General features: G+C 28.1%; 1 protein-coding gene across 1 annotated transcript in view; it reads right to left on the reverse strand.

Annotated features, from left to right (window-relative positions):
- Window positions 1-16,326, reverse strand: part of LOC129962616 (uncharacterized) — a 362,482-nt gene that overhangs the window by 87,878 nt on the left and 258,278 nt on the right. Inside the window, exons 2-3 of the mRNA XM_056076443.1 lie at window positions 9,879-10,034; window positions 5,678-5,776 (exon numbers count right to left, since the gene is read on the reverse strand). Coding sequence (XP_055932418.1) covers window positions 5,678-5,776; window positions 9,879-10,034 — 255 coding nt within the window. The remainder of the gene's footprint in view (window positions 1-5,677; window positions 5,777-9,878; window positions 10,035-16,326) is intronic.

Genomic DNA, 16,326 nt, shown 5'->3' on the forward strand with positions numbered 1-16,326 from the left:
GTTTACAGACACATGAGCATATTGAAGGTCGACAATGGACGAATTTCATGGATGTGAGAAAAACTTTGAAACCGATGTATCAACCTGATGATGAAACTATAATCCTTATTTTCGTTCGCTAACTATATGATGTTTACATGCACTTTGCTTCACGGGCAGATAAGCTTCCTATTGGCTGATTTCAATCAAAATTTGAAAGAAATCTACATTTTTGGTATAAGGGCAACATGTGAAATTCAGCCTTCTAGCTTGCATTTTTTTATCCTTGTCCTTAATTAGTTAGGCATAGTTTTAAAAATGTTTTTCAAGTGATTCTGTTTCCGAAAATATTTATTTGGAATATGATAATTCATCAAAATCTCATAGTTAAAATTTGAATATTGCAACATTAACTCCTTTTATTACTTCATATGTGTCAGAAAAATAAAAGGAAGAAAAGGAGAGCCCATTATAAAACCTGAAAACAAATTAAGCAATGTTCATAAAAAAAAATCCAGTGAATAGCCAAAGAAATAGAGCTTTCTATAAGTTATGCATTTATTAATAACAATTTTTCTCGAATGAAACATCTACAACTTCGTTTAGAACGGATTAAGTACACAAATTTAGCAAACGACCACGTTGATAAATTTAATAAAGTTTATCTTTTACAGGCTGTTTCTAAGAAATATTCATGCCAAACTAATTTTTTTTTTTGAAAATGTATTCATGAAATGAACTTAAAAAAACAAACACTTTAAGTAAGACTAACCATTTTGGTGGCCAATTATTTCGCTAGACCATGCCATTCGACCACAAACGAAAACGAGTTAATAAAGCCAGACAGTTAAAGTTCAACAAATACAATTCCTGATCCATATCCCCAGAAAGTCATTCGACACCAAATGAGAAGTATTTGATAAAGCCAGACAGATGAAAATCGACAAATGCAGTTCACAGATCGATATCCTCAGAAAACCTGGCAAAATAATAAAAACCATGAGCTTCGCCTTTGGATCTCTTGGCACTGAGAATTCCCCCCCCCCCCAACTACCGACTAAAGAAGAAACTCTGTTGCAGGCCGTACCTAAACTTATTCAGAGAACTTTACCTCTCTGACACCATTTATAGGTCTAGTGACATTTATGTCGAATACCTGACCGGACATCGGCGGTACAATCTAGCTGTAATGGAAAAAGCCAAGAGTCAAATTACAGGCCTTCTGAACCCAAGGAAGTCCTGCCTACTAGGTTGTAAGGCAAGGATGTCGCTTAAATTAGTGTTAAATCGTTCTGTACATAGCTTGATATTCACTGTTCTCTCAAAAAAGTAAACTCATAATGTGACTGGTTGTAAGTTGCATTGCTTTAGGCTTACATTTATCTTAATTTTTATATACACGAATTTCCAAAATAAAGTCGTTTCACATAACATTACAATCACATGGAAAATGTAACTTCTGTAACTAAACACATAATTGCTCATTATCTTACTCATTTTTATAACTGTACCTTCTTATTCCTCAGACAAATTAAACAGTTGATTTAAACATTATAATACAAGAGTTCTATTTATAGTTTCCACGAAAAATTTTATAAGATGAGAGAATATTTTTCAATTTAAAAGGAGTTACTATATCAAGAATATTTTATAAAATGTAACCAAATTAAAAATAAATATTAAGTTTAAATCCAGTACTGAATTAAATGGAATAAAAAAGAAATGATGAATCAAGGCTGAAGACTTTTCAAGGGTCACCCTCAGACAAGGATTCAACCCAGGGATATTTTTTTCTGTCAGGGGTCCAAGAAATTGAGGAATTTGAAGATAAGAATTAACTTCAACAAATCAAAGACATTAAATTGCACAATAAATAATAAGCAAAGTTTTATTTCAAAATTCAAATCTAAGCAAGACTACAGCAAAATTGAATTAAACCAAACTACTATAAAACCATTATCAAACTCTAAAACCAAAAAAACAACAATAAAATATAAAAGAAAAAAACATATCAGTTGAAATTAAATATTCCAAAACTTTATGTAGAAAAATTAAATAATTAATATTAAACCATAATATTAAATAAAAAAAAGACCATAATATTAAACTAAAAAAAAAAAAATAGTTTGAATCCATGTCTGAGGGTGACCCTTGAAAACATCTTCAGGCTGGATTCATCATTTCTTTTACTTTTTTATTCCTTTTAATTCATTATTGCATTTAAACTTAATATTTATTTCTAATTTGGTTAAATCCATTTGTGTTTTAGATGTAGCAACATTAGCTTAATCTAAATACAATGTATTTTTTCATTAGTTTTGACTTAGAAATATTTATTATCAAGTTATTTTCATAAAGATTGCTTTAACTTTTGGTTAATAGTTTCTTATTAAATGTAACTAATTTAGATAGGAGGGAGATAAAACTCCAGGAATCCTTGTTTGGTCAGTAAAACAACTTTTAATTCAAACAACATAAAATATAAACACTTCATGTAGAGCCTTCTTCTAAATACGTTTATACCTATTTCTAATTGTTTCCAAATTAGCTAGCAGACAACGATGAAAATGGATATCTAAATGAAGAACAATAGCATTTGAAGCTCAAGCTTAATTGCAACAATTCATGTAGATTTCAACTTCCATTTCGAACTCCATTAAATTCAACGGCTTCATCTCATTATAGTTTGTCCGGCCAATGAGAGATCTGTTTGCAAAGCTTAGATATCTGCGAAAGACTGCCAAGATTAGATTAGTTAATAAGATTAATTCGCACTTAATTAGATTGTAGATTCTCAATTCCCATTCGAGCTCAGTTCTGGATTCTGTCAAGGATAACCGATCTTCCGCCGAGACCAGTTACTCTATTGCCAAAAAGGCCCGCATTGCAGACGAAGCTGATTCTCAACTAGATAACAGTACAAACTTTATTGCATATTCTAAATATTAAGAAGAAAACCTCATATCTATTTAATAAGTCTTATGGAATTTCGGATTATTTAATTCCAAGGTCGTTAGAAATTTAGCTTAATGTGTTTTTCTTTACCGTAGAACGGAAATGATGCAATTTTATTTATAGTGGAACAGAAAAGAGGTAATTTTATTTATAGTGGAAAAGAAAAAATGCTATTTTAACATAAAAGACGCTGTTTGAATGTAAAGTGATATATGTGAAATCATATGTAAATTCGATAGAATCATAAAAGTTGTAACTTAATTTGAGAATTTGAGCTGCATTATACATTGCTAAAACTCTCACGTAATACTTTTAAATATTTTTTATTATTAATGGTATTTTTATTATTTTTATGTATATTATCTTATTAAATTTATTTTTATTCTATAATTACAAATTTCCTTATACTTTTACTATTTATTCATTATATATTTTTTATTATTATTTTACATATTATTATTATTTTCCTTTTTTATATTGCTGTTTCACTTTTCATTTTTAACAATTTATCAATTATCATTAAATTTCATTACTTTGTATTTTCTATATTAATTGATCATTATAGATATCATACTATGTAAATTTTATATATTATTACAAATCTGTAATTTTGCTACCCGGCACGAATAGTATCACCGTAAGAAAGACCGTTGTACGATCTGTCCTGTACATGTTGAGTGGGTGCCGCGTTAATAACCTCGGAGCTTGGCGACAAATTTGGCGACTTTGGAAATAAAATGGGTTATACTGGAAAGTTCGAGAAGTTTCACGATACATCCAGTAGGAACCAAGATACACTCAAATACGCCCTGATTGGTCTGGAAGATTCTAGCCCTGCCTCCCGGAAGTATAAAAGACAGGCATTCTGAAGTTGCAGGGAGGTCGGGTGTATCGTCGGAAGTCGTGTTTGAGAGAGCCGGAGTCGCCGACAAGTAAAAGAGATTTTGCAGAGGATTAGAACAGAAAGCAAGCAAGCTGCTGAACTAGCGATTGATTAGCGGTATTTGTAGAAGAAAAATTTTGTAACAATATTTATTCGCTTTGTTGGAAACAATAATAAGGACTCTTTTATTTATTTATTCATTTGTATTTAAGAATGCATCTATGGTATCTGCTGGATAGTCCTGCACTTGCAGATTTTCGCTTAGTTGTTCTAAATTACTCGTACATTTTCATTCTTTCTCTCTTTTTGAATATATAAAATTAAAACTAAAAATTTTCGATATTAAATGTTAAAGCTTTCATTTTTGAGAGAAATACTGAATGCGTTTTTAAGGGGATATTTTTATGTGAAAAAAGTAAATAAATTTATGACATATGTTGCAACAAAGTCAGATCAGTTCTATTTTATAAAACTTCGGCATATAGTATTTTTTTTTTTATTTTTAACCATTTAATAGTTTTTTTTAAACAATAAGATTAAAAAGCGTTTCTTTTATATTGTAATTACCTAAGTAGTTTAGCTTAAAAAACTTTTTCTACTCAAAGTTTAAGCAATTAAAGCAGCTTTTACAAAATGATTTTAACACTTTCAGAACCTTTGATGCTAATTATTAATACCAGAATTATCTGATATTATTTGCATTTCTGAGATTTATTTAGGCTACAGAGTGTTTCAGGAGGCTTAATTCCAAAGATGATCTGGATAATCAAGTAATAATTTTAATTAATATCTGGTACAATTGCTCTCCTACCGGGTGTACCTCGGAGATCAGGAAGAAAAGCTTCCGGTATGGTGATTGGTTCTTGCCAAGCGGCTGGGTACAGAAATGGTGAGGGTCGGCTACTTCCTATCGATGACGGCCCGTGCTTCCGAAGGGAAGGGTAGTACCGTGGACGGTGATGGCCCTTGGACTTAACAATAATCCCCACCAGTGCTACTGTCGCGGAGGTCCAATCAATCAGATTTAAGCGTGTGCCTTAGTGGTGTGTCGGATTAGCCGGTTAAGGTTAAGATGTACCTGTCTATCTATAAACACGATAAATAGAAAATGCATTAAGCTAGATAAATGAAATTTTAAATTTCTTTACACAAAATTTATAGATTTTTATTCAATTTTGAGCGAAATCTATTCATAGAAAGTCTATCTTTCTGTTTGTTCCAGTCAACACGACAACTGAAAAAAGGCAAAAAGATTCAGATAGAAAAAATTTAATAAACAAACTTGCCATCTAAAGGATAGATTCACATCTAATTTTGAACCCAACCGGTAAAGGGGTTGAGCGTATACAGTTTTGTACTTTCGAATATGTAAAAATTAAACAAAAATATAACGGCAGTTAAATGAAATTAAGTATATTTTTAGAAACTAAAGCATAAATCTTTATCAAATTTCAAAACCAATCCGTTAAAGAGTAAGCCGTCTAACAGGCTATACTTTCGTATACATGTAACAAAGATAAATCAAAAACACAATTACTAAATAAATGGATTTTGGTATGTGATCATGTTACTTCTTATTATCGTAGGCGAACAGTTAGTCTTCGAAAACGGATAATTCATATTTTATTTAGTTAACCTTAAGAAGAAGGTAAAATTACTAAAATTGAATTTTTCAAATAATTGACGTGGCGAATTACAGCTAGGAACGACTTCATGCAAGGCGACCGTCTTCATTCAATCACGACCGTCTTCATTAGACGATCGTCTTCCTGAAGACGGTCACTAATCGTGAATATGGTTACGGGGTTATACTGCGTACTTAAATCTAACTTATATTTCTATGTGGAAATGAGTTCTTACCTTTCTGAAGCTTCTGTGAGGGAGACATAATTGTTTCGGACAGTCTTCAAACTGGCTAAGATTTGTGCGAATGGAGTAACAATTAAGTCTTCGCAATATCTGAAAAAAGACAATAAAAAGTATGTTCTTAGTTAATTCATTATATTTATATTAAATGAGTGTAAAATTATGTAAAATATGATTAAATAATTTTTTACACTTCACCAATGTTAATCAATTTAAATTTTTCCATGAGATTCTTCTTTGGTTGTTGCCATGTACTTAAAAATTTATTCATATTTTTAAGTTAGAAAGTATTTTACTGTTCGAGATAGAATAGATTTAATGTTAACAGATAAGATAAAAAAAATTGTTTTATTAATTTTTTTATTCATAAGGCATAGATTATTTAATTAATTGTTAGAAATCTTCCCCCTAAGCTTCCTTATAATTTAGTATTTTAAAATACAATTTAAAGTATTTATAGCATAAAAATGATTAAAATTTTTATGTATGAAATCAGCTGTTCACTAGATCCAAGATAGATTCACTAATATCCAAGATAGATATCCAAAAGCTAGAAAGCAAAAATGTGTTGAAAATTCACTTTTGCCGGAATGTCAACGCTATCAGGAAAAATTTTTCTCTTCAAATATACATATTATATTTAAACCACGAAAATTACTATTCTATAAAATATTATAATGTACAAAATATTCTTTTGGATGCTGCAATTTAAAAAAAAAAATTAAAATGAGAATAACAGTTCAGTAAAAAAGAAAAATATTAAATATCGCATTTTGAAAAAATTAGGCTTACAAAATTACTAAAAAAATAAATAAATTACTAAATTAAACTTTTCAAATTAGAAAAAAGTTTAAAAAAACATTGTTGATAATTCACTGAAAATGAATGAAAGATTCATTAAACTTTGACACTGGCAAATTGAAGAATTAAAAGGATTAAAATAATATTTTTATTCAACAGGAATTGCTGCATTTTTTTGTCCAAAGTTAATAATTAATAAAAAAGAAAATATGTCATTGATTCTTGCGCAATTATTCATTATTCCTTGAAATCAAAATTCGTAGGAAATGGTTTGTTAATAATTTGCTAAGAATGAATAAATATTTATTAAACTTTGAGACTGGCAGTTCAAAGAATTAAAATGATTAAAAATATCAATATTATTTTCATTGAACAATAATTGTAACAGTAAAAATAAAATGATATTTTGGAATCATAATTAGTAACTAACAAAATAAGAAATATTTCATTCATTCTCACACAATCTTTCACTATCTCTTGAAATAAGAATTCAACGGAAATCTAATGATAAGTTTGGATTTCTATTCTCAACAAATTATTTATGAATTTTCAAATTTTATTTATATAGATGGAATTATAGTAAGTTAAACCTAAAATTAATTTTGAATAAGAAAAAGATGCAGTTTGACATAATATCAAAATTCGAATTCGATTGAAATAAAAAAATTCGAAAGTAATCTAAATGAATAGTTTGGATTTCTATTCTCAACAAATTATGTATGATTTTCGAATTTTATTTATATAGATGGAATTATAGTAAACTAAACCTGAACTCAATTTTGAAGAAGAAAAAGATGCAGATTGAAATAATAATATTTGCTCCTAAATACAAAAGAATTGGATGTCCTTATCCAGAATTCTTACAGCAGTTAGTATGAAAACCAATAAAAAAATACTTTTAGAATTTAAACGGAATAATAAATGTGAACGAACTTTTCAGTTTAAACTAGCTTTAGAATCTTATAAAAATTATTTTGTTTCTCTATTCAGACTAGACAAAAGAATGTAGATCTCTCTTGTTTGAATTTCAAATATCTTACTTTCTACTTAAAAACTCTGTCTGTTCGTATCCGAATTGAATTGTTTTGAGAGAAAAGCAGGAAAAAAGTCTATTTCTTTTCATGAATACTGAAAGTTCGTATTCGGATACTTTTCTGTTTCATCGGATTACTTACTTTCGGAAGTTAAATTCTTGGATACTTAAGAAGACTCTATATACTTTATTATTCTCACAGAATCTTGAATTTCTGCTATTAAATACTAATAAAACTAAGAATAAATTGAGAAATAAAATAAACCCGACAAGACTGATAAATCAGTAGTAAAATATCTACGAGATGCCAAAATCAATATATTATGACAATTCTTCACGACAATTATATTGAATATTTTATTTTCCTGTTTTTTTTTAAAGAATATCTTATAAAAATATATATAAAAAATTTCAAAGATACTTGGTAAAATTTGTTGACTCCTACCAAAGAGAAGTTTAAAAAAAATTAATTATTTTTTAATTGGGCTCTCTAACTGAATAGGGAACCAATGCCTAACTACGCGTTTTGATATTCGGCTTTCTTGTAAAATCTTATAAAAATGATAACTGCATTTTTAAAGTAAATCATTAAATTAATATTACTCGATGTAAAATATCTAAGAGATACTAAGAAAAATTTATTAAGATAGTTTTTCACGGCAATTACGTTGAATATCTTCTTTTTCATTTTTTTTAAAGTGTCTTTCATATATATATATATAACAATTTTCAAAAAATAGTTGCTTAAATTTGTTGCCTTTTGCAAAGATACGTTTTTAAAAATTAAATTATTTTTCGATTGGTTTCTCTAATTGAATTGGGAACCAATCCCTAGCTACACATTTTGATAATAAGCTTTCATGTGAAATGTTATAGAAATATTAATGCTGTATTTTCGACATAACCTTTTGTATTATTCGTAGTAAAACGTCTAAGAGTTGCTATGAAAAGTATATTAAGATAGTTTTTCCCAACAGTTTTAGAGAATATTCTTTTTTTCCCCTTTTCTTAAAAAGTTTCTCAAAATATATAAAATATTATCAAAAATAGATTTTTAGAATTATTGCCTTTTCAAAAAGATAAGTTTTATAAAAGTTACAATATTTTTCGATTGATCTATCTAATTTAATTGGGGAGCAATTCTTAACTAAGCATTTTGATATTAAGCTTAGTTGTAAAATCTTAAAAATATCAATGCTGTATTTTTCAAAGTAAATTATTATATTATTCTTAGTAAAATATCAAAGAGATGCTAATAAAAGTATATTAAAATAATTTTTCACAACAATTTTATTGAATATTCTATTTTTTTAAGGAGTATGTTACAAAATATATATAATTTTTTTTTCAAAAATTGTTTAAAAAATGTGTGGACTTTTACCAAAGATGAGTTTTTTTTAAATTCATTATTTTTCGATTGGGCTGTCTAACTAAATTGAAAACCAATTCGTAACTAAGCATTTTGATACTAAGCTTCCCTGTAAAATTTTATAAAAATGTTACTGTTGCCTTTTTCAAGGTAAATTATTGCATTATTCATACTAATATATCTAAGAGATACTAAGAAAAATATAATAAGATTATTTTTCAGGAAAATTATATCGAATATTCTATTTTTTCTGTTTTTAAAAAAGTAAAATAAAAGTATATAAAATATTTTCAAAAACAGATTTAAAAAATTTTTGCCTTTTGAAAAAGATAATTTTTAAAAATTATCGACTTTTGATTGGGTTTTTTCGATTGGGCAATCTAATTGAATTGGGAACCATAACGAATTACGCATTTTGATATTAAGCTTTCTTGCGAAATCTTATAAAAATAGATACATTTTTCAAAGTAAATTGTTGTATTGTTCATAGTAAAATATATAACAGTTACTAAGAAAAATATATTAAGATAATTTTTCACGACAATTATATCGATTTTTTTCTTTTATTTAAAAAGTATCTTACAAAAATATATACATAAAAACTTTCAAAAGTAGTTGCTTAATTTTGTCTCCTTCCGCAAAAAATAAAAATAATTTAAAAAAAAATTAAATTATTTTTCAATTAGGCTCTCTAATTAAATTGTGAACCAATTTCAACTACGCAGTTTGATATTAAGCTTTCTTGTGAACTATTATAAAAATATTAATGATGTATTTTGTAAAGTAAATTATTGCATTATTCATAACTGTTAACTGTTTACGCACATTATTTACAGGACATTTGTAATTCACACAACAACAAAAAACCCTTCAAAGAATTTTGGCCAATGGAAAATTTAAATGGTAATTTCACCATATGAAATAATTAGTTAATCAAATCAATTAACATTATTATTATTTATGTTGAATGCATAGATAGGGTTGTTACCTACTCGCTGCTTCCTATGGAGGAGTGCCGGGAGACTGGAGAGAGGTCGAACTCGTTGTCCGGTCTGTAGAGGAAGGACTCGCGCCGTTGGGGTTGCGTCTGCAGGACTAGGCCCCCTGAACTGGCTTCCTTCTCAAAGGATTCATCTTGTGTGTCAAAACTGGAAAAGAGAGTCCCATTATTCTCCAAGAAAACATAAAATGATAAGTAATAAAATTCTTTGAACAAAATCTTTATACAACCATTTCGAACATCTGCAAACATTAAAAGCTAACAACTGTGACTGAACATATTTAACTTTCTAAAAATAAGAAAAATTATAATACAAATAATAAAATAATAACACAAATACTTTCTAAGTATAAAACAAATAATGAAATTAATAATACAAATATTTTCTAAATATTATATAATTAATGAAATAATAATAAAAATACTTTCTAAGTATAACACAAATAATAAAATAGTAATATAAATACTTTCTAAAATAATACAAATACTTTTTAAAAAATGAAAATAATAAAATAATAATACAAATATTTTCTGAGATAATACCAATAAAACTATTACATCTTTTACTTGAAAATATAAGAAAAAATTTATTTCATTAAAAATATTCGTAAAATAATTTTAATAAAATAGTTTTAAAAACCTTTATTAACGAACAAAAAAAAAAAAAGTGGATATTTTCTACTTTTACTTAAACTTGAAATTCACTTTTATAATTATGGAATTTCGTAAATAATTTTCTCTACTTCACTTGCAGGTGGAGTCACTCATATGAACTCAAAATTTAATTAAAATAATCGATTAATTGATAATTAGACTCTGAAAATATTAAAATGGCATTGCCACCGAGAAAGAGCAAGTGTGCATGATTTCGAAACTCTAATCCGTCAGAAAGTAAGTGAAAAATCAATAACAATTTCCAATTTAATGAGCATGAAAATATTGCAGTTAAATACATGTTGATGAAAATATTTTAAATATTAAAGTTTAGTTTGTTGTCTTTGCTCATTTCTATCCTCATCAATTCTATAAAAAGCTATGGAATTATGTTCAAAATAAAGTAAAATATCCTTTGACTAGAATAAGTACTCATTTCTTCAGATTTCAAATATTTTATCGCATTACCATATTATATATTGTGTCAAAAAATGCTATTAAGCCTTAGATGATTTCAGAGGTAATCTCTTGTCTTTTTCAAGGGTTTAATAAAATACTTAACAAATAAAAATAAATAGATAAAAAACAATTGTTAACTTCAGGGACGAAAGAAGAAAAGAAAAAGAAAATGATAAAAATCATGAGAAAGTATTTTAAAGATAGACCAATTCACAACTTTAGTTGCTATTTTTTTATTATTCTTGATAAAATAATAATATTTCCAAAAATCCTCTTTTTTATTAATTTCTGTATGTCTTTAAAAACTCGCTAAATTTAGAAAAAATATGATGTTAAATTTTATCTATTTAGAATTTAATGTTTTTTCAAAGTTATTCATATTTTCAGATTCAATTATAAAGATTTGAAATGTGTAGGGAAATGAATACATTTTCTGAATTGGCGTAATTTTAAATCGCTACGCCTGTGGCCTGTTTCAAAACCAGTGACCATGGGTAATTGACAAGTCGGGTATCCATTACAGTTTATCATAAAATAAAGAGATTCGAGTTTATAATTTGGAATACCTTGTTAAAAATGCAATAGCGATAAATAGTTTGATGTAAAAATCTTACATTCATATATTACAATGTTACATACACGTGCATGGAGAAACCGGCAAATTAAATCTGATCTTTTAACTTTTAACTTAAATCTGATCTTTAGAGCCAGGCTATAAATGTTGTCTGAAAATGAAATCTGTACTAAAGGTACAGAAATTTTTTCTATTATATTAAGCCAGTATGCGATTTTTAAAACTTTCTTTCACAAAAGTCGCTATTTTCATATTTAACACTGCGCGTGCGCCAAATTCCATTTTACTTCCATATTATTTATCTAATCAATCACTTCCACCAAATATAGAAAAGTTACAAGAGGATATCTTGTTGCAAATATTACAACAACAAATTATAAAGCCAAAATCCATACAGACTTATTATAGATAGAGAAATTTGGCTGTGAAAATAAATTGGCGCAATATAAAGGGAGAAAGGATTTACGCCAGTATTCATGATTGCGCTAAATTCCATTTTACTTACATATTATCTATCTAATCAATCACTTTCACGAAATATAGAAAAGTTACAAAAGGATATCTTGTTGCAAATATTACAACAACAAATTATAAAGCCAAAATCCATACAGACTTATTATAGATAGAGAAATTTGGCCGTGAAACTAAATTGGCGCAATATAAAGGGAGAAAGGATTTACGCCAGTATTCATGATTGCGCTAAATTCCATTTTACTTACATATTATCTATCTAATCAATCACTTTCACGAAATATAGAAAAGTTACAAAAGGATATCTTGTTGCAAATATTACAACAACAAATTATAAAGCCAAAATCCATACAGACTTATTATAGATAGAGAAATTTGGCTGTGAAAATAAATTGACGCAATATAAAAGGAGAAAGGATTTACGCCAGTATTCATGATTGCGCCAAATTCCATTTTACTTACATATTATCTATCTAATCAATCACTTTCACGAAATATAGAAAAGTTACAAAAGGATATCTTGTTGCAAATATTACAACAACAAATTATAAAGCCAAAATCCATACAGACTTATTATAGATTGAGAAATTTGGCCGTGAAACTAAATTAGCGCAATATAAAGGGAGTAGGGATTTACGCCCGCATTCATGATTGGCGGAATAACATGTGTCTTTTTCGTTCATCTGAACAAATCTCTGAATTTCCTCCAATTGTTTGCTGCAAATCTTATCTTTTAATCTCTGTTCATTAAATGTATTTAGTCATTTGTAATAGAGTGAATCATTTTGAATTACCTCTGAATATTAAGTACCATGTAGTATCTAAAGATAACAATTATTGCTGTGGCGGCATTTTGAATATTTCAATCTATCATCGCTCACAGACCATTCTTGGCGAGAAAAGGAAATTTCATCTCTTTGGAAGCAGGAGAAGTAACAAATCGCTGGCCATTTGAATCTCTAGATTTGAATTACTGGTCTGGGAAAACAAATGGCTCTCGAAAAGGCGGATTTTCGGAATGCTGTATTAGGTTTCACTACGCCGAACATGAAACTGCTGCCGAAGATATATTTTGCCATTTGTCAGATAATTGTATGAAAAATGACTGCAAACTGAAATGCGAGAATATCATTATTATTGCTCGCTATTTATCCACTTTTTGAAGTTGAAGTTTAATAAAGCATTCCAAAGTAGCAAATTAAAAAAAAACATTAACGTTAATAAGTAGATCATAATAGATAAATATTTCATTGAAATAACTTGATTTTTATTATAATTAAGATTGATTTTGTTTTCTTTTTAAATTTAATAAGATAAATTCTTTTTCTTTCTTTCCTTCTTTTTAAAAGAAATAGTAGCTTATTTAACTGGAATTAAGTTCCAACTTATTTCACTTTAATTAGTTGCCGTTGGCGATCAGTTGGCTCACCGAGATTAATGGTTCTTAAAAGTCTTAATTAAATATTTTGTGCCATTTCACAATGTACTTGAAAAAAAAATGTTTCAACATTTTTTTTGTAGTCTTTCTACTATTAAAGACTATTGCAAGAAAACTGATGAATTCTACACACTTTTTTTAAATTTTGAGAATAGAAAAAAATCAAATAAAAACGAAACGTATTTGATTCCTTCATGGGATTATATGCTAATATTGCGGGAATGAGTATTATAAGAATGATCAGAAGAAAAAAAATATTTGTTTTTTATAAAAACGAAATTTCCTATTAAGATGGCAGTGAAACTTTATGACGGATAAGTAATAATAATTATCAGAGAAGCATCCAGTCTTTTATCTACTCGATTTATCGAAATAATATCGTTTTAAAATGATGCCTTGGCCAATCACTAAACATATTAAAAATAAAAAATATCATATTATTTGAAAATCCAAAATAAAATTTAATAAACAGCTAGTCGCGGTAGCATGTTAATAAGGTCTACACTTCGAGACCAGAGGTTTACGGGTTCAAGATTCGGTTCCACCAAAACATCGTCGTATAAATAAGTCTGGTGCATGTTAAATCCATCAGGACTAAACGTCTTCCCACTGGCGGAAGATTGGAGAGGAGAAACAAGCTGAGGATTCGTCCTCGTCATCTGACTGCGGTTTAGAATTTCGGAGGTCATTCCAAAATAGCCCTAGAGTTATTCTAAAGCTAAACGTAGATATAGTTTACTAACTAACTTTATGAATCGCCTTTTAAAATTAAGTTACTGTGTAGAAATAAAGTCAGCTTTAACAGTTGTTTAAATTTTAAAAATATTATGGCATAATATTTCCTATGATTGCAATGATTAGAATATGCTCTATCCGTATAGAAATAAAAAAAACATGCTTTGAGAAAAAAGAAAACAAATATTTATTGCCTATATTTTTAAATGCAAATTTACTTATATTTTTAAAAGTAATGATCTTTCAACTTTTCAAACTTATACACATTACACATTTCTATGATCGATGAATTTTCTCTTATTTTATAAGATTAAAATAGAAAACCCGTTTATGAAAATATTTTTGAAAAATTAAAAAAAAATGTTTTTAATCTGTTCCCATAACTATTGTTGAAAGGACAAATTTCCTCATGGAAAATTATGCCTTGTATATTTAATGATTTGGAATATTTGGGCTGTGAAACACGATGATTGTATTTATTTGTATCTTTAATCGGATTATTTTAATTAATGAAAAAAATATTAAATAATTTTCTCTGTCAGGAAGAACGTTACACAATGATATCTTGCATTTTGTTCTTCATTAAGAAATAACACTCACTAATCGATAAAAAAATTACTTGGATTTGATTCTATATTTATGCCCGGGGCTACAAAATCCAAAGGGGGATGTTGCCATTAAATATCTCATTCCTTTAAAAAAAAGTTCCATTAGCATGCATAAAAAGTGTTCAGAGAACTTTGAAATAAAAAAGAAATGTCTTAAAACTCTATCGTGAAATGCACAACCGCCTCGGGATGTCATGGATACCTTGTTTTTTTCTTGAAATATCTTGTTGGAGAGATTACTTGGATGAAGTTCAGATTTTTTCCATCGGAAAGCGTTGCCAAGCTTCAGGAATCTTTATCATTAATGTGGGGAGTTTCTTTAATTTAAAAAACGTGAATCAAATATCTTGTAGAGAGTTTTTGGCATTGGTTTGAAAAGGCCAATGTTAATCTTCGTTCTTTTAAATTTAACCCCGTTTATATGTTTTTTTGTTCATAACATTTTGATTCCAATTTGGGCTCAAAGCAACTTTAAGTCACATTTTTCGCCACTGAAAACTTAATGTCACAGTCAGAATTTTATTATTAGTTTTCTTATTTTTGTTGATTATGTTAATATTAGTTCATTTCATTTGTAAATGATTTCATCAACTGTTTTTCAAAAACATTTTTATTTTTTTTATATATATCTGCTTGTCAAATAAAGAGATGACCTAAATTACTGTCACAAATTTTCATTTTGTGGAGATTTCCACAATTTTTCCTCATTTCCACAATTTTCTAGAGATAAACACATTCACTTTCTAATGGGTGAAATTTTTTGAAATTTTGCATATTTTTTGTCAATGGCAATGAAATATTTAACTTTCTAATTCTTAAGATCCTTTGTATTCTGGTACTTCAGAATACTAGAAGCCTGAACCTCTCTTTCATAGATAAGAAAAATTCCCTACCCTCTCAAAAAATTGCAATGACAGCCAGTTCTCAAGTAGTTGATATACAAAAGAATCCCCGTTCACTTGATGGTTATTAAGCAAATATAAACTTGCATAACTTACAGAGCTCTCAGGGGACCTCCCTGACCTTCAGATCCATGTAGAAGAGTGTCTCTAAAGAACAAAGCACACGCCACGGGTATCCAATCAAAGAAAGATAAAATTTCGCAGTGAGATCGAGGCATCTCGGACATCCGCTGTAACGAACTGGGGTCTTTCCAATACTGATAGAGTTATAAAGTTTCCAAAGCTTAATTTTTTGTTAATCGATTAATTTGGTTAACTTTTTAATTGTTATTGGTATACTGAGTTGGGGCCCTTACTTTTATTGCTTTAAAATGACGTGTTTAAACTAAATAAAACAATCGATACAGCATTTTTCGATGCAATGAAAGAAAGTTGAAATGTGCAGGCTTCAATGGATGGATGATCATTTAGCTGTTATAATTGTAAATCTGTAACAGCCGTCAGAAGAATTCGTCATTATAATGATGCATCAAATTATTAATGAATCATATCATAAAAGACAATTTGAGAGAAAAATTGATAAAAAGATATGATGTAGC

Source organism: Argiope bruennichi, chromosome 3 (genome assembly GCF_947563725.1).
Source record: "Argiope bruennichi chromosome 3, qqArgBrue1.1, whole genome shotgun sequence".
Lineage (NCBI taxonomy): Eukaryota > Metazoa > Arthropoda > Arachnida > Araneae > Araneidae > Argiope > Argiope bruennichi.